Source organism: Thalassophryne amazonica, chromosome 8, assembly GCF_902500255.1.
Source record: "Thalassophryne amazonica chromosome 8, fThaAma1.1, whole genome shotgun sequence".
Classification (NCBI taxonomy): domain Eukaryota; kingdom Metazoa; phylum Chordata; class Actinopteri; order Batrachoidiformes; family Batrachoididae; genus Thalassophryne; species Thalassophryne amazonica.
The window spans coordinates 71,584,362-71,609,181 of NC_047110.1; the positions used below are offsets into that span (position 1 = coordinate 71,584,362).

General features: G+C 40.6%; 1 protein-coding gene across 2 annotated transcripts in view; it reads left to right on the forward strand.

Annotated features, from left to right (window-relative positions):
• Positions 1 to 18,071, forward strand: part of sema3e (sema domain, immunoglobulin domain (Ig), short basic domain, secreted, (semaphorin) 3E) — a 71,194-nt gene extending 53,123 nt beyond the window's left edge. Inside the window, exons 12-17 of one of the 2 annotated variants that reach the window (XM_034176633.1) lie at positions 13,248 to 13,339; positions 13,582 to 13,623; positions 14,135 to 14,301; positions 14,623 to 14,690; positions 14,821 to 14,954; positions 16,908 to 18,071. In XM_034176633.1, coding sequence (XP_034032524.1) covers positions 13,248 to 13,339; positions 13,582 to 13,623; positions 14,135 to 14,301; positions 14,623 to 14,690; positions 14,821 to 14,954; positions 16,908 to 17,402 — 998 coding nt within the window. In that variant the 3' untranslated portion in view covers positions 17,403 to 18,071. Of the gene's footprint in view, positions 1 to 13,247; positions 13,340 to 13,581; positions 13,624 to 14,134; positions 14,302 to 14,619; positions 14,691 to 14,820; positions 14,955 to 16,907 lie in introns of both variants that reach the window. The other variant, XM_034176632.1, reaches the window with a different exon arrangement.
• The last annotated feature ends 6,749 nt before the right edge of the window (positions 18,072 to 24,820 follow it).

Below are 24,820 nucleotides of genomic sequence, written 5' to 3' on the forward strand. Positions count from 1 at the left end.
ATGGTCCATATGCAAACCTACACCCCTGTACACGAGGTCTGTCCATAAAGTATCGTACCTTTTTATTTTTTTTTTAACTATATGGATTTGATTCATATGTTTTCACATCAGACAAGCTTGAACCCTCGTGCGCATGCGTGAGTTTTTCCACGCCTGTCGGTGACGTCATTTGCCTGTGAGCATGCCTTGTGGAAGGAGTGATCCCGCCCCCTCGTGGGATTTTCATTGTCTGGAAATGGCGGAATGATTTGGAGTTTTTTCCATCAGAATGTTTTCAGAAGCTGTTAGAGACTGGCACCTGGAAACCATTAGAAAAATTTATCTGGCTTTCGGTGAAAATTTTACGGGCTTCACAGAGAATAAGGTCTGTTAGTACAGCTTTAAGGACCCCTTTAAGGACGCTCGGTGTGCTGCACTCCAAGCTACGACGACGCGGCACAAGCCACCGGACCATTTCTAAACGGATGGCTCTGTGGATACGAGACCATCGTGTGCTCTTTCTCTGGTTATCACAAGAGCTGGACATCAGCCATTTTCCGGCAGATTTCACTTTTAACAAGAGATTTTGTCATAGAAAGCCGCGCGGAGGCTTCGCGCGTCACGACCGATTCGCTTTGGAAGTGAGACAAAGGAACACCTCCGTTTAGGCGTGTCAGAGGACAAGTTCGGACATGCCTATCTCGGCTTTCAATGCTTAACAGTCGAGTGAGTTATAAGAGAAATTGTGGAGAGCTGGACATGTCCGAACTTGTCCTCTGGCAGGCCGAAATGGAGACGTTCTTTGTCTCGCTCGAACAGTGAATCGGTCGTGATGCACAAAGCCTCCGCGCGGCTTTCAATGACAAAATCTCTTCTTAAAAGTGAAATCTGCCAGAAAATCGTTGATGTCCAGCTCTTGTGATAACCAGAGAAAGAGCACACGACGGTCTCGTATCCACAGAGCCATCCATTTAGAAATGGTCCGGTGGCTTGTGCCACATCGTCGCAGCTCGGAGCACGGTGCGCCGAGCGTCCTTAAAGGGGTCCTTAAAGCTGTACTAACAGACCTTGTCGATTGCGCCATTTGCTGGTAAGCAGCCTTTGTGTGAGGTCGTGTGCAGTGTTGTCGTCGGATTTTCATTGCAAGGAAAATGACGGAACAAGTGGAGCAGCGCCGCATCAAATTTTGCCAGAAACTGAGGGACAGCCAGGTGTAAACTATTCGGAAGATTCAGACAGCTTTCGGTGACAATGCTCTGCGCGTCACACAGATTAAGGAGCGGTACAACCGGTTTAAAGACGGCTGCACAACGGTGGAGAGCGAGTCACACTCCGGTCGGCCATCAACATGCTGAAATGACTAGATTATTTCCAAAGTGAACGCTGTGGTGATGTGGGACCATCGTGTGACTATCCAAAAAATTGCAGAAGAGGTGGACATCAGTACTTTTTCAGTATATTCCACTGTGACAGAAGATTTGGCCATGAAAAGAGTTGCAGCGAAATTCGTGTTGCTGCTGACGGCGGAGCAAAAGCGCCTTCGTGTTGAAGCCTCACAGGACATGCTGGACTCCGAAAAATGATGCCCACCTCTTCAGCAATTTCTCAGATACTCACACGACTGAAAAGCCACCGAAAGCCATCTGAATCTTCCGAATGGTTTCCACCTGGCTGTCGCTCAGTTTCTGGCAAAATTTGATGCCGTTGCACTGCTCCAGTCGTTCCGCCATTTTGCTTCCAATGAAAATCCGACGAGAGACTACACCCATCCTCACACAAAGGCTGCTTGCCAGCAAATGATGCAATCGACAGGCGTGAAAAAATTCACGCATGAGCACAAAGGTTCAAGGTTGGCTCATGCAAGCACACGTGATTTGAATCACGTGTGCTTGCATGAGCCAACCAACCGATACTTTTCTAACAGACCTCGTATATATATATATATATATATATATATATATATATATATATATATATATATATATATATATATATATATATCTATATATATATATATCTATATATCTATATCTATATCTATATATATATATATATATATATACACACACACACACACACACACACACACACATATATACGAGGTCTGTGAGAAAAGAATCCGACCTTTTTATTTTATGCAAAAAATATATGGATTTGATTCATATGTTTTTACGTCAGCCAAGCTTGAACCTTCGTGCGCATGCGTGAGTTTTTCATGCCTATCTCGGCTTTCAGTGCTTAACAGTCGAGTGAGTATAAGAGAAATTGTGGAGAGCTGGGCTTGTCCCAACTTGTCCTTTAACACTCCGAAACAGAGGTGTTCCTTTGTCTCGCTCCATCAGCGGCTCCGTCGTGACGCGCGAAGCCTCTGCGTGAAGCCTCTGCGCGAAGCCTCTGCACGGCTTTCCATGACAAAATCTCTTGTTAAAAGTGAAATCTGCCAGAAAATGGCTGATGTCCAGCTCTTGTAATAACCAGAGAAATTGCACACAATGGTCCCGGCTCCACACAGCGATCCGTTTAGAAATGATGTGGTGGTTTCTGCCTCTCGATGGCGGCTCGGAGCACAGCGCGCCGTGCGCCATTGTGGGCAGTCCTTAAAGCTGTAGTAACACTCCTTATTCTCTGTGAAGCCCGTAAAATTTTTACCGAAAGCCAGATAAATTTTTCATATGGTTTCCAGCTGCCTGTCTCTAACAGTTTCTGAAAAAATTCTGATGGAAAAAAAGCCCAAATCACTCCGCCATTTCCTCGCAATGAAACAACGACGAGAGGGGTGGACCAGTGCTCACTAAAAGCCTGCCCACGGGCGAATGACACAACCGACAGGCGTGGAAAAACTCACGCATGCGCATGAAGGTTCAAGCTTGGCTGACGTAAAAACATATGAATCAATTCCATATATTTTTTGCTTAAAATAAAAAGGTCGGATTCTTTTCTCACAGACCTTGTATATATATATATATATATATATATATATATATATATAGTGTGGGACCATATGTACACCGTCAGTGTTAATTTAACACTGATGACTTTGCTGTGTAATGTTTCAATGTTATGATGTTGTGTCTCAAAATATATCCACAGAAAACAAATTATATTGCAACATTTTTCAAGGAAGGTAACATGATATAATATTTATACACTGCCAGCCACAAGGGGAATATTGAATTGCACTCTGTCCCTGCATCTGTCTGTCCATTTATCAGTCATATACGTTCTTCCCCATAGTGTTAGATTTTTTTTTTTTTTCTAAACAATTGCATATTGTTTGAGCTTGAATTAGAGCAAGACTGCATTTCAGTTACAGGGTTTATTTTTACTTTTACTAAACTGCAGGATTGTCTTACAGACATAAAGACATGGATGACCTCTAATTTCCTGCTTTTAAACTCAGATAAAACTGAAGTTATTGTACTTGGCCCCACAAATCTTAGAAACATGGTGTCTAACCAGATCCTTACTCTGGATGGCATTACCCTGACCTCTAGTACTACTGTGAGAAATCTTGGAGTCATTTTTGATCAGGATATGTCATTCAAAGCGCATATTAAACAAATATTTAGGACTGCTTTTTTTGCATTTACGCAATATCTCTAAAATTAGAAAGGTCTTGTCTCAGAGTGATGCTGAAAAACTAATTCATGCATTTATTTCCTCTAGGCTGGACTATTGTAATTCATTATTATCAGGTTGTCCTAAAAGTTCCCTGAAAAGCCTTCAGTTAATTCAAAATGCTGCAGCTACAGTACTGACGGGGACTAGAAGGAGAGAGCATATCTCACCCATATTGGCCTCTCTTCATTGGCTTCCTGTTAATTCTAGAATAGAATTTAAAATTCTTCTTCTTACTTATAAGGTTTTGAATAATCAGGTCCCATCTTATCTTAGGGACCTCATAGTACCATATCACCCCAATAGAGCGCTTCGCTCTCAGACTGCAGGCTTACTTGTAGTTCCTAGGGTTTGTAAGAGTAGAATGGGAGGCAGAGCCTTCAGCTTTCAGGCTCCTCTCCTGTGGAACCAGCTCCCAATTCAGATCAGGGAGACAGACACCCTCTCTACTTTTAAGATTAGGCTTAAAACTTTCCTTTTTGCTATAGCTTATAGTTAGGGCTGGATCAGGTGACCCTGAACCATCCCTTAGTTATGCTGCTATAGACTTAGACTGCTGGGGGGTTCCCATGATGCACTGAGTGTTTCTTTCTCTTTTTGCTCTGTATGCACCACTCTGCATTTAATCATTAGTGATTGATCTCTGCTCCCCTCCACAGCATGTCTTTTTCCTGGTTCTCTCCCTCAGCCCCAACCAGTCCCAGCAGAAGACTGCCCCTCCCTGAGCCTGGTTCTGCTGGAGGTTTCTTCCTGTTAAAAGGGAGTTTTTCCTTCCCACTGTCGCCAAGTGCTTGCTCACAGGGGGTCGTTTTGACCGTTGGTGTTATGTGTCGGACGCAGCTCGGATAACCGACCAGCGTTTGAAGGACCCAGTATGAAATAAGCAGAGCACGGTACAAAGGCTAACTGAATTTAATACATAACAGTGATAATACAAAAAGGTGCGGTCTGGTGTGGTGCGCTCCCAGCAGCGCTAACGGTCCGGAGCCAGAAGCTGTTTCGGACCCAAGGTGGCCGCAACAACCGAGTCTGTGAAAGAAGGAACCATTATGTGAGTCCACACTCTACACACAGAACACTTAAAGGTGTACAAACAGCAAACACTTCCTGGCTTGATTGCTGATCAGCTTCCAACCTGCAGGCATGGAACATCCAGTTCACAAAACTCCACCGCAGTGGAAGCTGATACATGACTAACAAACAGCTCAATACAATAAGGTGTGAGGGACACCACATTTACTGACTGTATAACTGTTAGTCACAAAATCTAACGTACCTCAGGAAGTGTGCTGACGAGCGTGAGACCTCACCCCCTCCTCTTTCACAGACTGTGCATCAAACCTGGACGTTTCTCAGCATCCGCTGCTGATGAGATGGCTCCCGAGACGACGATCTCACCCGTCTGGTCACAAGGTCGAGTCTCTGGCAAATACACACTGTGCACTCCAGTCTTAAATGCCAACATGCTCCAATCCATCCAGATGCACCTCAGCTGTGAGTCCTGACGAGTCGCAGGAGATCAGGGTGAGGTCCTGACAGCCTCAGCAACACAGCCACTCAGTCCCAAATGCACGCCACCTGGGAGGAAAACAAACAGACAAACAAACCGGCAGCCAGGCCCCCCCCAGCCATATAACAGTTGGGGTTTTTACGTAATTATTGTATGGCCTTGCCTTACAATATAAAGCGCCTTGGGGCAACTGTTTGTTGTGATTTGGCACTATATAAATAAAATTGATTGATTGAATTGATTGATTGATTTTTGATTTTATTTTTTCTTGGACCATCATCCGGGTGTTTTTCATGTCCCTGACCCAAACAATCAGACACACACACACACACACACACACACACACACACACAAGAACAACCACCTCGATATTTGGTCATCATTAATGATCAAACATTTACTATTACATTTTGAAAAGAGAACTGCCAAATGTGTATTGATCCAAATTCAAAATCCAAATCCCAAATGTGGTAGCATGTTTTGAGCATGGATTTATTTTCTAACAAACAAAGACATAAAAGACATGCTTCATGTATATCTCCTAATTCATCTGACAACACCAAGCTAATTGAATGCCACAGTGCAAATGGAGACAATTTGTGCTTCGATTAGGTACCTGTTAAAAGCAAAGCAGAGTTGAACGTGCCTCACATGCACTTCTGCTATATTCTTTATAATGTGTGACAGGGCCCTTGTTATGAGTTCTGATCATTCATTGTACATGCAGCTGTATTAGTTGTGTTGTCATATCACATGCTTGGTAGAAGCTGCCACCTCACATGGAATTCCAAATGGAAATTATGCAATTTTACTCAGACTCATCATAATTGTAAGCAAAATTATTAAAAAAAATGAGAAAAGGTCTGCAGACAGAGAGGATAAAGGAGACATTGTTATCTTAAAAGGAACAATGCAGCAGACGTTTAAGCAGAAATTTGGGCTTTCTTCATGTAGAATTTGTGGTAAATTAATAAATAATGTACCTTTTGTGCTGTAAATTAGTTGTGTTTTGCATCAGCTACATAACCACACAGCCATTTTTCCATCACTTCTGGATCACTGCTGAAACAGTGATTTCATGACTCAGTGCTTGTGTTGAAATGTTCCTCAGCCCTGCTTCCACAGCAGTTATTAAAAAAAAAAAAGCATTTGCACACTTGGGCTTTTACACATTTTAATGTTTAATTGGTTTTTAAATGAAAATCAGAAATCTGTTACCAAGACCCCAAAATGACACCCACCACTCTGCCATACTAATTGTTTGGATGTATTGTATATCAGTGTGGGCAAATACCTGAATTAACAAATTTGTGAAGCTCTGTACCTGAAATTAGCAAATGCAACGTATGATGTATGACAAAAAAAAAAAAAAAGCAAAAGTCCAATTTTTTAAGACATCATTCTCTGGGACATCCTGATAGTTTGTGGGATCCCAAAGAACTTACTGGACACTATAGTCAACCTATACACAGATACAGTGAGTGCTGAAAGGTGCGGGGCAGAGATGCAGAGTTCTGGCTCCTACACTATTCAATGCTTGCATGGACTGGATGTTGGGTAGGGTTGTGGAAACCAGCATCTTGGGTGTTTTGCAGGAGTTGTAATGCTTACTGACCTTGACATTGTGGACAATACTGTGATTTTTGAGGAATCAATGGATTACATCACTTCAGAAGTTGAGTGAGCAATCAGAGTATTTCGGTTTTTGATTGTCCTTGATTAAGATGAAGAGCCAGGCTTTTAATGAATTTCTGTAATCAGCCCTCACAAGTGTATCTGAATGTAGTGAAAGTGTTGAAAGTAAAAATGTGAAAACGTGAGAGACATTCACTTCTTTCAGTGGTGACATTCATGTCTCTCAGTCTTCGATCTTGTAGATCAAGAGAGCTTATGGAGTCATGAGGTCACTGGACAGAGATGTTTGGTGATGCCGATGTCTTTGCAGGAGAAGTCTTTTGGGTCCTGATTCTCTTTGTCATAGTATGGTTGTGAGATTTATGAATGTTAACCAGTAGCCTAAGTGATCGGTACTTTGGTCCCTTCGGAAAATCCTTGGGTACCACCGGAATGATTATGTGTCAAATGAGCACTTACTTAGGGAGAGGACTTTGACTTGCATTTTGAGGGAGCATCACCTTTGATAGTTTGGCAATGCAGCCAATTTCTCTGTGCATAGGTGCCTGAGTGCTGAGGACCCCAGTGGTGTGCTAACGGTTCACCCGGTTGTGGCATGTAGATGGTTTTTTCAGTGGTGGGCACAGTTCTGATAATCCGATAATAGATAATTATTGAAGATAATATTTTCATTAGTGTTGTGACGTTCGCGAATGAGCAGATTCTTTTGAACGGCTCTTTAATATGAACAAAGGGAGCTGAGTCGCGGCTGGGCGGGAGCCATTCTTTTTGTCGTTCTTTTTTTTTTTCATGCGTGTTTGTTTCACACAGCTCCCAGGAACATCCAGTTGCGGTTGCGGCTGTGGCTCCCCCACCGCATAGAAAGAGAGCAGCTACGGGGGGAGGAGCACAGGCAGCATGTGGGGCAGTAGGGCAGTCACTATTATTACAATATTGGCCAATCACGATTATTTTTCATATTCGCGATTACCGCAAATTATTTATTTTATTCACAAAGCATAAAATGACTCAGAATCTGACGTCACTGTGCTGCAGCCTCGCTTACTGTTTCGCTCTCGTCTTAAGGCAGGACAGTAACATGGAGGCTGAGGAGTGAGCCGTCCTGCCGTTTAAGACGGCCGATTAAAACAGTGACCGTCTTCTTCAAAACTGTTTAAAATGCGGAGTTTACAGAAGGAGCTGTCGGTGTGTGTGTCTGAGTGTGTGTGCGTGGAGTCAACAGGCTGCAGACTGGAGGGAGGGGTGGGTGAGGGAGATTCCTGAATTGGAGGCGCGACACGTTACAGTCTGAGAACCATCAGTGCACAGCGAGCGCAGAGCAGAGAGAGGATTTTAACCCGAGTGAACATGTTAAAAAAACAAAACCGTGGAGCTGCCTTTACTTCTCTCTGAACTTTCTCTCCCGGTGTGATTCTGCCGTTGCCGCCCTGTTCACACCATGTGCGCGTTGTATACTGAATTTATGAGATCATGGGATGAAATAAACGGTCAAATATCTTTTAAAAACATATTTAAAAAATGAGAATATATGAATGAACTGAGCAAAAAAAAAAAAAAACCCTGACGTGGAGAAGCTATGGTGATGTTCAGATGCACAGATCAAAGCAGGTGAGAACTCTGAACTTTAACAGCTGTTATTTTCCAAAGGCATTTATTTGTTCAATCCAGAGCTTAATGTAGTGTTTAAGCACAAAACGTGACTGATGAGGAGAAACAATTTCAGATTTGTGGTGAAATTTCAATTTCACCACAAAAGAAGAAGATCAGAAGAAGATAAAAATAAAAATCAGAAGAAGATAAAAATAAAAATGTTGCACTATTCCCAGTTTCTCCACTCACAGAAGCCAAACGTTCTTACAGAGTTGTGTTGCCTTGTACTACGGTAGTAGAATATAAAGAAGGGAAAAAAGGAAAAAAAAATAGACAGTATATTCGTCAATCGCAATTATTTGTCTGACAATTAATCGTCTCCAGAAATTCCTAATCGTGACAGCCCTACACATGAGTACTCCTGCAGGGGGGAGGGGGGTTCTTGTGGCGCGAAAATAAGCGGCACCAAGCTGACACGCGCACACGGTGAGGAAAAAAGTCACCCAGTCTCAGAAAATTCTTTTCAACATATTATAATGGGGTTATAATCAGTATTTCCAAATAATTCAAACTCAGATAATGGTTGATAATGGCTGTGATATCAGATTTAAAGTGAACAGAAAAAAGAACATGTGCAATACAGAAACTTTCAAAATCAAAAAATATATGGAAAGAACAAAAACAAATGGTCTTGGTCTTAATGACCTTTCATTCATTTTTGTATTTCTCAGTATGGGTTTCCTTGGTTATTTACAATGCGTTAACGCCGTCTACTGGCTACTTTAAGCAACAACAGGTTTGGTTTAATGTCAGATTTCTATTCCCTGTTCTCTTCTCGTTTGGAACGAGATTTCAGTCAGTCAACACCATTCTTTTTCCTGAGCGTGCTGTTCTCCCCAAGGATTTATGTTTTCGATGTCCACTGCTGGCACAAAAAGGTAGTAAGGTACAGGATAGGGGAGCAAATTTGAAAAGTGACATTGAGATGGCTCATTTCTCTCTCCCTCTCTCTCTCAATATTTTTAGGCTTAATTATCAATTTATGTCACAAATGGCGCTAGGAATTTCTAACCAGAATGCATTGTAATGGCAAAATGCGCATGCACGCTGCAGCATGCACCACCACGAATGCACACATGGCAGAAATTGATAATTAAGCTTAAAATACTAAAAAAAAAAAAAAAAAAAAAAAAAGAGCCATATGAGCCAGTTTTTTGAACGGCTCTTTGAAAGGAACGAGCCATCCCCCCAAAGAGCCATAAATCTCTAATTTTCATTATCGGATTATCTTTTTAGATAACTTTAAAAACCATTATCGGACTAATTATCTTCCAATAATTTTTTGTCCAATAACTTTTAGACCGATTGCTGAGATAACCCATCCCACCTCACAGGTGTGCCATATCATATCATATACAGATCCTTGCAATATGGGGCCGTGCATTATCCTGCTGCAACATGAGGTGATGTTCTTGGATGTATGGCACAACAATGGGCCTCAGGATCTCGTCACGGTATCTCTGTGCATTCAAAATGCTATCAATAAAATGCACCTGTGTTCTTCATCCATAACAGACGCCTGCCCATACCATAACCCCACCGCCACCATGGGCCACTCGATCCACAACATTGACATCAGAAAACCGCTCACCCACACAACGCCACACACGCTGTCTGCCATCTACCCTGAACAGTGTGAACCGGGATTCATCCGTGAAGAGAACATATAACAGCTCTGGTTGACATTCCTGCTGTCAGCATGCCAATTGCATGCTCCCTCAAATCTTGCGACATCTGTGGCATTGTGCTGTGTGATAAAACTGCACCTTTCAGAGTGGCCATTTATTGTGGACAGTCTAAGGCACACCTGTGCACTAATCATGGTGTCTAATCAGCATCTTGATATGGCACACCTGTGAGGTGGGATGGATTATCTCAGCAAAGGAGAAGTGCTCACTATCACAGATTTAGACTGGTTTGTGAACAATATTTGAGGGAAATGGTGATATTGTGTATGTGGAAAAAGTTTTAGATCTTTGAGTTCATCTCATACAAAATGGGAGCAAAACCAAAAGTGTTGCATTTATATTTTTGTTGAGTGTAGTAAACAAAGCTGAACAGCCGCAAACTTTTTTAAAATTTAAAATCAGTTGAGCACCTACCTGTTAAAAGTTTCTTAACAGATGTATAGTTCCACCCTCTGCAAACAGAAGAGATCTGCTTCCAGGAGAAACTGCTCTATCCTCTACAGGCAAAGGAGAACTGGTCACAAAAACAAATAATTTCCTTTAACACCATACTGATACACTGGCAATATCACCCAAGTCATCCAGAGGCATATATTTTTAACTTATGGTTCTAATTTTGGACAAGTTATTTAAAATTACTGTCATGTGTGAAGTTTTATAAAGTGAAAATATCAGATATATGTTTTAATTTTAAACTAATGTGCTAATTTTTAATGTTTTAGTGAGCACATGCTGTGCCCAGCAGTGCATTATGGGTAGGATAGGGTAATCTCAGTACGTTCACGACAGGACAAATGCATTTCAGACACTCTGTTCAGGCTCCACAGACAACAGCATTAAACTCTAGTGCCTAAAACTCTCGTGAATATATTCTCTGGGTTTATAGATGTTGTTATTGTATTTCTGTTTGTTAAATTCCACACATCTTAAATGTAGCAGACACGGATTATCTGGAATTTTGTTTCAGCAAGTTTTCAAGGCGTCTACTGCCATCTACTGGCCAGTAGTGTTCATGGCAGCTCACGGCAGTATTCATCCTGAAGCTGAGCAGACACTGTATGATATTTTCATAACTGTACTAGGTTTCAGTTCAAACTTTACAACAGAACCGCACGGTGTAAAAGTTCAGAGCACCCAATTTATGTTCTCACACACATTGTACGTTCAAAAACCACACGCCAAACTCGTTTTTCCAGAAGCAAAATGTAAGCTTTTTTTTCAAACTTAATTTACAAAAACTCTTGATGGGAGACATGAAAGTTTAAAAACAAAAAACAAAAAAACATTACAAGACAGCTCTGCGGTGTTTGCACATGCACAGTGCGAGCGGTTGGACGCTTGTAGCTCTTCAGCAGCAGGATACCCTCACGACGGCTGACCAGAATAATATCAAACAGGTTTGATTTTCATTCGACCATACGATCAGCGATCAGGAGGTGGTCGTGAGATGTTTAACACAGCTTGTTACTCCTTGTACACTACACGATGCAGGACGCGTGATTAACCTGAAACTCGGTACAAAAAAATTCTCACACGAATGAAAAATCATCTGAAAAAGGGCCAAAACTCACACAGTGTAAAGCCAACCTTTATGTGTCAAGACAATATTGAGTGCACGTTTTACAACATCATAAAATGTGTGCACGGCACTAATAAAATGAACGCACATTCTCTCCACATGCAAAACATTTTGCGATGACACTTCCAGGGCTCTGTAAAATGCCTGTTTTTACAAATAAAAAAATGGAATATTTTACAAAAGCACATTTATCTGTAAACACCAACACATGACACATGTCACATTAACGTGTTGGTTTACATAATGAATGACTGAACCAAATCAGTGTTTAGCAGAGGCACCTTTACCCATAATCCTTTGCGATCTGTCTGTGTTTGTTACAAAACCTCAGAATTAGTGCATTATTCAACATTAAAAGATATATGTTATATTTTAACTTTGTACAAATGACAGAATTGACATTAATGGAGTTATTCTATCAGTATTCACACCAAACCATAAGTCAGCATGACTTTATTTTCCAAGACCTCTGTCTGACCGGAGCATTGTGATTAGTAGAAAGCTGTTTTGTAGTTGCTCTCAGCTTGGCTCAGCTATGCAACAAACAAGAGCTTCCAGCAGGGGTCAGGATGTTCAAACATAGAAGTGATCTTGGTGTTAAAACTCAAATTCAGCTTGTTAGTAGTTGCAAATGTACTAGAGACAATACTGGAATTTATTGGTTATCTGTAACTTCAGATACATTTTTGGGTGGTTTATCTTTATCAAAGATAACTTTTCAGTTATCTGATTATCTGTTATTGAAGTTAATTTTTTTGGATATCTGTGCCCACCACTGGTTATTTTATTTATATGGAGGGTGGACCGCTCCCCTGCCTGGGTGGTTGACATCTCAGACCGAAGGCGGTTCTGCGGTATTATTGATGCACGTCTTCATATGGTGTGCTACCTTCCACTGTGTGAAGCCTCACTGAAATCCACCAAAAAATTAGGAGGAGTTACTTTTACAAGCTCAATATTATGATACATCAATGAAACACAAATTTCAGTTTTGTCCCTTTGAAGATGATGGACCATTCATTCACATTGTCATATTGTGTGCTCCCATTATGTAATATTTCATTGAAGTCCATGAACAGGTTTAGGAGGAATTGCATTTACAAAGTCAGTATCATGTGGTTTGATGCATTAATTAATCAGAAATTCCTTGAACATGCTGGACCAGAATTATTGTTGCTTTTGACCATCTTCATAAAGTTCAATTGAAGATGACCAAACACCCTCTGGGAAGTTACACATGCAATATTCATACAGAGATGGGCAGATAGATGATGTAATCCCTATATACCCGTTGCACTCTCAATTCTTTGCAATCACTGTTGTGAATGAGTCAGACAGCATCACATTGTGTTGTCATGTTGCAATTGGCAACAACCAGATGGTGTTAAAAATTAAACCACACACTGGAAAAATCAAGCTCATTCCAACATCAAACTGGCCTATGGCTGTTGAATAGTCAAACATTGTGTTTGAATATAAATGTGAAATGTAAAATCAGAGTTTTATCAATTTTGATTTCAGAATAACACACTGCCATTCACTTAAAAAAAAACACTGTATAATTTAGAACATTTGTTGTCTTTGTTAGATGACTCAGTGGTGCTGAAAGTTATCACCATCTACAACAAAGACACAGACACTATGGAGGAGGTGCTGCTGGAGGAGCTGCAAGTCTTCCAGGTGCTCTTGTTTTTACTGACAAACTTAGAAATAAACAGGTTTCACACGTGTTGTTGCTGCCATTACAGTCTGAGACAATACTGATTACTGTCTGCTTTATTTGCATCCAAAATGTTGCTTTTTTTCTATTTATTTTACACACAAGCAAGCCCTCCAGAGGTAAATTTGTATTCTTAGCACTCTTGCTGAAGTGCTTATACAGTTTTAATGTTTGAAGACAAGAAAATCTTTTCATTTTACAGGTGCCAGTAGTAATAACACAAATCATCATCTCAACAAAAAGGGTAAGACGATCTGGTGTCACCTTCTTATCTCATGCGCTTTCAGTTGTGCAGTTCTCTCATGTAACCACAAGATGATAACATTGTTACCATCACTTTGCATCTATATGATTTTAGTATTGCACATTCCACGTTTCTGCTTTTGGCAAAGTAGATGGATTGCATAACCACAAAAATAAAATGTACTGAATTTACAGGAGTCACACCTTTGTTCTCTATTATCAGCTCTTTAATTTGGGATTTTTGTGCATTCTGGTCATGTACCTTTTATAATCAGCATTGATTTTTTTCATTATTAGAGGGGTTTTTTTTTGGTGCTCTGATTCCTGGGAAAGCCCTACATAAATAGTTATTATTATTAATGACAAGCACATGATTTTTCAGTATGTAAGTTGCATCGGAGTATAAGTCGCAGGACCCCCCCCCCCCCCCCCCAAACTAGTAAAACTACTCCAGAAAATATGCTAATTTAAATTTATTGCATTCAAAATAACCCATGTTGATTGGTCCACAGCAACAGCTGTATGTGGGTTCAGAGGTGGGCGTGGCTCAGGTCAGACTGCATCAGTGTGACCTCTACGGCTCTGAATGTGCAGACTGTTGTCTGGCCAGAGACCCATACTGTGCCTGGGATGGCCTCACTTGCTCCCGATACTACCACGCTGGAATCTACACAAAGAGGTAACACACACACACACACACACACACACACACCACTTGCCTTGTGTCTCTGCAGATGTTCGACATATTCTCTGTGAGCCCATCTTGCACCTTGCATTGAATGTCACAGCACTCTCATGTTGCATTACAAAATCATTATCGAAAGCACAGAGGAACAAGTGTTGCGCAACGCCTAGTGTTGCGCAATGCCTAATCAGTATGCACGTGATGGCTTATTTTCAGTTACTTTACTATTATTTTCTCATTTTCCTTTTGCCAAAGTCCCCTTTTGGGCAAATGTTTAAATAATTATGTTTGTTTCCATCTGTTCCATCTCAGCAGAAGATTTAGGCGGCAAGATGTTCGCCATGGCAACGCTGTCCAGCTGTGTAATGGTCTGCAGATTGATGGTTAGTGGGTAATGTGTGCATCCACAGGCATGCTGAAGAAATGTGATTTCTGAGAAGAAAATGACGAAGTCTAACAAAATGATGGTAACTATGTCAAATTTTGGGCTGCTGCCTATTAATGTGTTTGCAGAGGAACAATGGCAACGAGCAGAAGAGAGGATGGCCTATGGCATAGAACACAACAGTACTTTACTGGAGTGCGTCCCTCGATCACTTCAGGCTAAAGTCGTCTGGTTCCTACAAACACAGGGACAGAAACAAGAGGTGAGCTGTTTCTACCAGAATACACTTAAAATACATTTTTAAAAGGACAAATGCAGACATAATGGGCACATATTGATATAATGGAACATTCTAATGGTTCCTTTGTCAAACAATGCCCACTTTCATACATTATGGATTCATGGATTATTTATTTTGAACTGGTGGATTTTGTTTTTCATTTTCGTTAACATTGCGGCATAGGACAAGGTAGCTTCATCAGTTTTTTTACTTTTTTATAATTTTGTAGTGTTCACACCATCAGAAACAAACATGTTTGTATGATCACAGAATATGTGAAAAATAGAGATGCAGAATTTGTTATCTTACACTCAATATATGATCAAACCGGTGTCGCAGACTGAATGGTCCACCCCTAAAAATTGGTCCGCCCTGCCTCCACTGCCCATGCCTCATTTCAGAGCTGAGCTGCTTGTCTAACACAGTCTCTTCACCCAAAGCAATCAAATGGATTAATGGGATTATTAACCATCAGATGACAAGGTAAAATGTAATATGGAGTTGTGTCAGGAAGGTCCTTTGGTGTAAACTAAACATACAGATCCATCTCAGATCTGCTGTGGCGATGCAGAGTGTAAACAAGGGGGCAGCCAAAGGGAGTTACACGAAGAATAATAACACATTGAGAACAATACTACTTATTTGGCTACGACAGTATGTGCTCTGATTGGCTGATCAGTCCAGATCACATACCAGATTTGCGACTTTGATTACAAATTTCACGGAACAAAATAAAGCAAAACAAAAAGTGAACAAAGAAATTGTGAGCGATGAAGAGAACGATTCTCCCAGCAAATTTCATGACACTGACGAGTTTGAATTGGAGGAATTAGCAGCAAACGAGCTCGATGTGGACATGCAAACTGAAGACCAACAAGATGAAAAATGGCTCAGACGGCCATATAATAAATTGTTAACCTCTCTTGCTTGGTCTGTATGGGAATATCAGACTTCTCTCTTTTTTGTATGGTCCTCGCGGCGTTCACCCCGTACCTTCAAGACCTTGGTCTGATATTTAGCAGTACAGACATCGCACTCGGTTAAATAATCCTTTATTATAGAGTAATACAGATATTTAGAATGATGCAGAGAAAACAAAGAGGTCATGAAAACATGACCCATGGCAATGGCTAATGCTGCTGATGTTGACTCCAAGCATCTGCAGAATTACTGTTGCATTGGTGTCTGATGGGACTCATCTCTTCTTCCTGTAGGATTCATTTCTTCCTCTGCATACTGTTGTGTCTTTAAATCTTTAAGCTGAAGCCGTTCAGTCTCCAGCTCTGACTGTAGAATCCGTCTAGTGATGTTGAAAGCACTGAGCAAGTGGCTGCTTCTAAGTCAGTTTGGATGATGGTTTTCTCCTCAGGTGGACATCCCACATCCTGTGCGTGTAGCCCCTCTCAGTCTACTGTTACGGTAGCAGTCCATTTCCATGTTCTCAATGTGTGTCCATGAATGTGTCGTTCTTTTAGCCCATTTTCTATCAGATTGTCTTCATTCGTAACACGTGAAATCATATATAAAACTCAGTTGTATGTAGGTATGTGTATCTGACTGTAATGTAATTTTGAATATGAAATATGTAGAGTAGGGTGGCACAGTGGCTTAGTGGTTAGCACTGTTGACTCACAGCAAGAAGGTTCTGGGTTTGCTTCCTGTCTGGTCCTTTCTGTGTGGAATTTTCATCCCCCCCCCCCCCCCCCCCCCCCCCCCCGCCACCCACCTATGTTTGTGAGGGTTCCCCTCAGATGGTCCAGCTTCCAAGACATGCAGGTTAGGTGACTAGGTGAACTTTAAATTGACTGTAGGTGTGAATGAGTTTATCCATCAATGCCGTCAGTGATAGACTGGCATTGAGCAACCGTACTACAAAAGTCTACTTACTAGTATTGACATACTGCATAATCCGTGTTTCTTTTTTCCTAATGTTAGGTTCGAGGTGATGAGCGTGTTATCCTGACTTCTCACGGGCTGCTGTTTTTACGTGTGAGAACATCAGATGCTGGCTTGTACGTGTGCCAGACGGTGGAACATGGCTACGTGCACACCTTGCTGCGTGTCACTTTACACGTGGTCAGAGGTGAGAAGGTGGAATCTGGGATCAACAAGGGTGGAAATGCTGAAGCTGAGGAGGAACACAAACCTCCCTGCCAGACCTCCTCGGGCCCCCAGCTGGGTCCGAGCACGAGCCCCAGAAGTCTGCTGCCACCCTCAGCTCACTCTAGGCTGTGGTATAAGGAGTTCCTCCAGCTGATTGGTTACGGGGATGCCCAGAGGGTAGAAGAGTACTGTGAGAAAGTGTGGTGCTCCAAGAATAAAAGCAAAAAGATCAAGAAGAAGTATATTCTTGCAGGTGGTGAGAAAAAAGGGAAACGTAAGAGAGAGGAGAACTCCCATCGAGCACCTCGGCACACCGTGGACACCTGAGGAGGACGAACACACACATGCATACACAGCGCAAAGGTCAGACTCACTCAGGGTTTGTGCCGCATACAGCATCTTCAATGTCCTTTCAACCAGAGCATGACCATGTAAAACAACATGAGCAGACTCCCCACGTGTTGATCCGGTTGATCAGGCTGCGTGCATTTATTTAATATTTTGCCTGATTGTGTGTTGTAAATGATCTTCTGCTGCAGACTCGACTGTAAATATAGGTACGCTGGAGGAGTTGAATGACAAAGAAAACCAAACTGCCTCTTACATGAAGAGATAGAACATACATCAGCCCCTGTGGATTGACTTAGCGCAACACCAACATGAATCCAAATGCACACAAAAACTGCTCAACAGAGTCGCTGCCCCCCACCTCTGATGCTTAAATTGACAAAGGCTTACCGTGTCACGAACATGTTAAGAAACAAAACAAGAAAATAAAGGGCCTTCATACTGTATCTACCATATTAACTTATTTTCCTGGTTCCCAGGTTGAATTGTGAAGTGGATTAGATGTGATAAACTGGAAATCCAGTGCTGTTTGTGTTTTGTGAGCAGTGTTGCCACAGTTACTTTGAAAAGTTACTTTTTACTTACTTTACACAGTTACTTCATTAGCAACTTTACACAGTTACTTCATTAGCAACTTTATACAGTTACTTTATTAGCAGCTGCCAACAACTTGTAACTAATAAGTAATGTAACTAATAACTAGAAAACTAACTTGGTTACTCTTAAGATTGAGTAATCAGCAAAGTAACTAATAGTTAATTTTCTGAGTACTCAGTTTGAAAAATAAACAAGTTAGATTACTATTTACTGTATTAGTTACATTCAGCAGCTGCTGACAAGTTGTCCTAATAAGTTAACTAGTAAACTATCTTGGTTACTCTTAAGATTGAGTAATCAGCAAAGTAACTAATCAGCAAAGTAACTAATAGTTACTTTTCTGAGTACTCAGTTTTAAAAATAAACACGATAGATTACTAGTTACATTCAGCAGCTGCTGACAAGTTTTCCGCAGCTGCTAATAAAGTAAATGTAACTGTTTAAACTAACTTTTAAAAAAGTTACTGTGGCAACACTGTGAGTGTTTTGAATTTTATGCTAGTTTATTGCTTGTTTTATACTTTTGTCTCAGTTTTGATGTAAAATACACTTTTTTTTTTCTGATACCTACAATGTTGTGCAAAGGTTTTAGGTAAATTGAATGTGCCAGAAACCTTAAAAAAATACTGCAACCCATTAAGTGTCCAATATTTGAAAATGAGTCAATGGATAAAAATTGGTAAAAGGTGCCTATCCTAGCAGACATAGGGCAAAAAAAAAAAAAAAAAAAAAAAATCTTGAAATCTGCTTTTGCATGAACAGGGAGCCAATAAAGGAAGGCTAACACTGGGGTAAAATGTTGTATTTCTGATGAAAATTCAAGCAGGCATCAGGAATCAGTTTTGGAAGACATTAAAACATGTATCAGTGTTTTTACATACATCACCTGTGGACAGGACAGATCAATACACCACAATATTATACAATTGGAAAATGAAACATTTGTTGTTTGCTTTATATTTGCTTTCTTTAATGAAATGGGGTTTGGCCATTCCAATTTTAATCTTCAATGGACTTGATTTAAAAAAACAAAACAAAAAAAAATCAAGCATATTTTGTTAAAATTGCAATTCAAATTTGCCTAAAATGTTTGCACAGTGTTGTGTGCCATCAATGCTGAGATTGAAGTAGTTGTATAAGTCTACTATGATATTTTAAATATGCTCTTACACCACCTTCACATGTATTCTTGTGAAGAAATGTACTTACAGTATTTTGTGTATTGTTTGTTGTATCTTTCATAAATCTAGGCTGTTGTTTTGTGGACACAGTATTAAAAACTCATCTGCAACTCTCACCACTTATCTGTAATACTAATCTAATTACATTTGTTCCGCAAATCCGATTGGTTAATCGTGTGAGATTTCAGAGCATAAAATATTGACTTGACAGTGGCAAAATATTTGACTGTTTCACATTTGAGGTACAACCCCAGTTCCAATGAAGTTGGGACGTTGTGTAAAATAAAAACAGAATACAATGTTTTGCAAATCCTCTTCAACCTATATTCAAGTGAATACATCACAAAGACAAGATATTTAATGTTCAAACTGTTAAACTTTATTGTTTTTGTGCAAATATTTGCTCATTCTGAAATGGATGCCTGCAAGACATTTCAAAAAAGCTGGGATAGTGGTATGTTTACCACTGTGTTACATCACCTTTCCTTCTAACAACACTCAATAAGTGTTTGGGAACTAAGGAGACTAATTGTTGAAGCTTTGTAGGTGGAATTTTTTCCCATTCTTGCTTGATGTACGACTTCAGTTGTTCAAAAGTCCAGGGTCTCCGTTGCCATATTTTGCGCCACACATTTTCAATGGGTGACAGGTCTGGACTGCAGGCAGGCCAGTCTAGTCCCCTCACTCTTTTACTATGAAGCCACGCTGTTGTAACATGTGCAGAATGTGGCTTGGCATCGTCTTGCTGAAATATGCAAGGACGTCCCTGAACAAAGACATTGCTTGGATGGCAGCATGTGTTGCTCCAAAACCTGGATGTACCTTTCAGCATTGGTGATATCACAGATGTGTAAGTTGGCCATGCCATGGGCACTAACACACCCCGTGTCATCACAGATGCTGGCTTTTGAACTTTGCGCTAGTAACAATCTGGATGGTCTTTATCCTCTTTTGTCCATAAGATACAACGTCCATGATTTCCAAAAATAATTTGAAATGTGGACTCAGACCACAGCACACTTTTCCACTTTGTGACTGTCCATTTCAAATGAGCTCGGGCCCAGAGAAGGCAGCAGCGTTTGTTGATGTTGTTGATGTATGGCTTTTGCTTTGCATGGTAGAGTTTTAACTTGCACTTGTAGATGTAGTGACGAACTGTGTTAACTGACAATGGTTTTCTGAAGTGTTCCTGAGCTCATGCGGTAAGATCCTTTACACAATGATCTTGGATTTTAATGCAGTGCCGCCTGAGGGATCAAAGGTCATGGGCATTCAATGTTGGTTTTCGGCCTTGTCGCTTACGTGTAGAAAGTTCTCCAGATTTTCCAAATCTTTTGATTATATTATAGACTGTAGATGTTGGAATCCTTAAATTCCTTGCAAGTGAACGTTGAGAAACATTGTTCTTAAACTGTTGGACCACTTTTTTCACGCAGTTGTTCACAAAGTGGGGATCCTCACCCCATCTTTGTTTGTGAACAGCTGAGCCTTTTGGGGATGCTCCTTTTATAGTCACTCATGACACTCACCTGTTTCCAATTCGGTGTTCTTTGAGCATTCATCAACTTTCCCCGTCTTTTGTTGCCCCGTCCCAACTTTTTTGAAATGTGTTGCAACATCCATTTCAAAATGAGCAAATATTTGCACAAAAACAATAAACTTTATCAGTTTCAGCATTAAATATCTTGTCTTTGTGGTGTATTTAACTGAATATTGGTTGAAGAGGATTTGCAAATCATTGTATTCTGTTTTTATTTACATTTTACAGAACGTCGCAACTTCATTGGAATTGGCGTTGTATTACTCCGTGCCCTGAGCCTGTTGCTACGCAGGTGTCAATAATGACGCTGTCAGCTGAGAGCGAGAGAAACTGGCAGTGCCGAAATGTGTGGATTTAACTGGATTGATTGATGCATTTATCGTGGCTTTAACTCAATGCAGCTGACAAAATGGAGAAATCTGTGGGATTGCTCACAGCATTTCCAGTTTGGCATGAAGATGCTGTTGCTTCGGTAAGCTTTGCTGACTGAATTACTTATAGAAAAATAAACCATGCAAACAATGGAATTGGATTAGAATTGGAATAACCCACTTGTGTCTGATGATTTGCGGATGTTAATGCTGGATTTTACGGTCGCAAATTGAGTTTTACCAGCGACGTGTTAGTGGAGCCGGTTAATCGGATATTCCACAAATCATTAGACACAACAGTGTTATTCCCTAATTATATCACAGATGGAATTCATGATTAGTGACACATACAAGAATACAAAACTTTTTTCCTTAAAAAAAAAAAAAAGAAATGCTGGCTTCGTGGTGGAACTATCTAAGCATGTCATTAACTAAACTGCTGAGTCATCTTCATGAATATTCCATTAATTCTGACATGACGGAAGTGGCAAACTGATTTACAAGTGAAATTATCCATTGTAATGGTTGATCATGTCATTTTACATGTGGACTCTTATTTATGTTTCCATTTTTGTCACTTTATATTTTTGACCATGATGTTGTTTACTATATTACAAAGTAGTTAACTCTTATCTTGGTCTCAATCAAGATCTGACATCTCAGTATAGTTTTCACTTGAATTAAACTGATATTTCTGCTATATTGCTCTGTCATTAAAAGAAAAATAAGGTCCTTTTTTCCAACATGTCTCCTTTGTGATTTATCGGGTGGGTCGAATGGCATGGGGTGGATGGTTGGGTTGGGTCTGTGGTGGTATTTTATTGTGAAAGCACTTTGTGTTGTATTTTATTTTCATGAAAAGTGCTACATAAATAATAGACTGGTGTCTTGTCAAGGGTGTACCCTGCGGTGTGCCCTATGACTACTGGGATAGGCTCCAGCACCCCCACCCCTTCCCATGACCCTTAATTGGAGTAAGTGGGTATAGAAAATGGATGGATGGATGACTGCATGGATAAAGTTTGACTGAGTCAGCAGATTAGTGGTCATCAAAGCTCATTTAAAGGTTAGCTTTGGCCATGCCTGCCTTTTGGGCTCTTTTGTCAAGATGGTGGTGCAACATGGTGGCCTCTATAAAGGGGTTCACCCCATGTCAATATGAAGGAGACATCGATTGTTCCCGCTGGTAATTATACACTAATGAAGAGATGGTTATTAATGCTAGATTCAATTTCTGCAGACAGACACCTTTAAATAGTACACACTGTAGCTATAAAATTGCAGAGTGTATAAGGTTCTGACATCACTTATTACTTAAATTGCATATTGCTGTAAATTCCCAACCAATGGTGCTCATAGTGTAAGCTTCTACTCAGGTTTATCAAAGCATGCCTACATGATTGACTATGTGGACATCCAGGGGCAAGAAGAGTGTGGTGCTCCAAAAAACAAAACAAAAATAATGCATGTGGTGAAAAAAAAGAGAGAAACCTAATGGAGAGGAGAATCCTCATTGAGCGCCCCGGCACACTGTGGATGCCTAAGGAGGACACACACACACACAAAAGGTCAGACGCACTCACTTCGGGGAGATTAATGACATATAAAGTCAACTTGCCTCTGACCTGAAGAGACAGAACACAAATCTGACTCAGCCTGACATGACATCAATCCTAAACATGTTCAGATATCGCTTAACCAAGCCACTGCTTCACCTCTGACGCTTACACTCAGGTCCATAAGCTGTTGGACAGTGACATAACATGGCCTCTGTACAGCACCACAAAGGAACAGAAATGAAACTCAAGATATCTTGCAGTGCGACAGACCGGCGTTCTGTCCAGGGTGTACCCTGTCTCATGCCCTATGACTGCTGGGATACGCTTCAGCTCCCCCTCTGTGACTCTTAATTCGAGGAAGCGAGTAATACTTACCTCATCATTTCCTAGACAGCAAACATGTCCTGGACTTTGTTAAGATGCAGAAACTGTATGGTACCATATGGTAAATATGTGCACAAGAGGCATTTCTCAAAAACCTAGCGACCGTTTGAGCAGGAGACTACTGAGGGAAGCCACTACGGCACCCATGATGAGAGGCAGGTGGGGGAATTGAGCCTTGACTTTGGATGGAAAATCCACCATCTTGTTTCAGTCACATCAGCACATCCTGGTGAGTGACAAATACATGGGATATGTATGAATATTTGTTTTTATTTATTTATTTATTTTTTAACTATGATTTTGTCATGAGGATAACCTGAGTTGTGACTGGTGATAAAACATACTACATTTGCACAATTTCTCCACAGAAGCCTACAACTGTATAGATGTATTGGTAGATTTCCTCACTACTTTCCTTCTTGCATGGCTACACAGTTTTTGAGAAGTGCTGACTCCAGACAGATTTGCCAAGCAGTACCATACTGTTCTTATTTCCTACTGATAGATGTAAACAAAGTTCAAGAAATATTCAGTGATTTGGAAAGGTTCATGAATCCATCCCTTGACTTCACCAGTGCTGCCAGTGATTTTGGGCCCCATGAAAATTAATTTTACTGCGCTCTTTCCACCGGCTGCTCAGTTTGCTGTTCTGTTTTACATAAAATATGCATTTTAATTATATTTTTGACTATTATTCCCATATTTGTGAAAAGAAAAAGATGATTTGACAGTTAAGTATCAGGGGAAGCACTGAAAATACAATTAATTTAGATTCAATTATTTTCTGCAAGACTGATTCTCTAAACTGGCATATGCATATATGAGGCTAGTTGTTACAATTTGATCTTCTGATTTACAGAAAATGTAAACATTTCGCTGACTAGATTGAAAGCAGTCCAGTCTGTACACACTAAAATTGTTATTTGTTAATGCAGGAGGATGAGAGTCCCAAACTACTGACCAAACATTATATTTCAGTGATAGCTGATGCTTTTTAAGCGATGGACTAGGCAAACAGATGGTTAGTATTCCTAGATGGTGCATTTTTTTGAGCCCCTTGAATTACAGCTAACAGAGGTGTACAGAGGCAAAATTATAAAAAATGCAAGACAATTATGAAAAATACTTGTGGAGTTGAATGCATGCACCATAAAGTCAAGTAAAATTACTGCCAACAATGTACAACATCCAGTGCATCCAGAAAGTATTCACAGTGCGTCACTTTTCCGCATTTTATTATGTTACAGCTTTATTCTAAAATGGAATAAAATTTATTTTTTCCTCAGTCTTCTACTCAGACACCCCATAATGACAACATGAAAAAAGGTTCTTTAAAATCTTTGCAAATTCATTAAAAATAGAAAACTAAGAAATCACATGTACATAAGTATTCAGAGCCTTTGCTCAGTACTTTGTTGACGCACCTTTGGAGGCAATGACAGCCTCAAGTCTTTAATATGATGTCACAAGCTTGCCACACCTATCTTTGGGTAGTTTTGCCCATTCCTCTTTGCAGCACCCCTCAAGCTCCATCAGCATGGATGGGGAGCGTCGGTGCACAGACATTTTCAGAGCTCTCCAGAGATGTTCAGTCAGATTCAGGTCTGGACTCTGGCTGGACCACTCAAGGACATTCACAGAGTTGTCCTGAAGCCACGCCTTTGATATCATGGATGTGTTTTTATGGTCATTGCTGAAAGATGAACCATTGCCCCAGTCTGAGGTCAAGAACTCTCTGGAGCAGGTTTTCATCCAGAATGTCTCT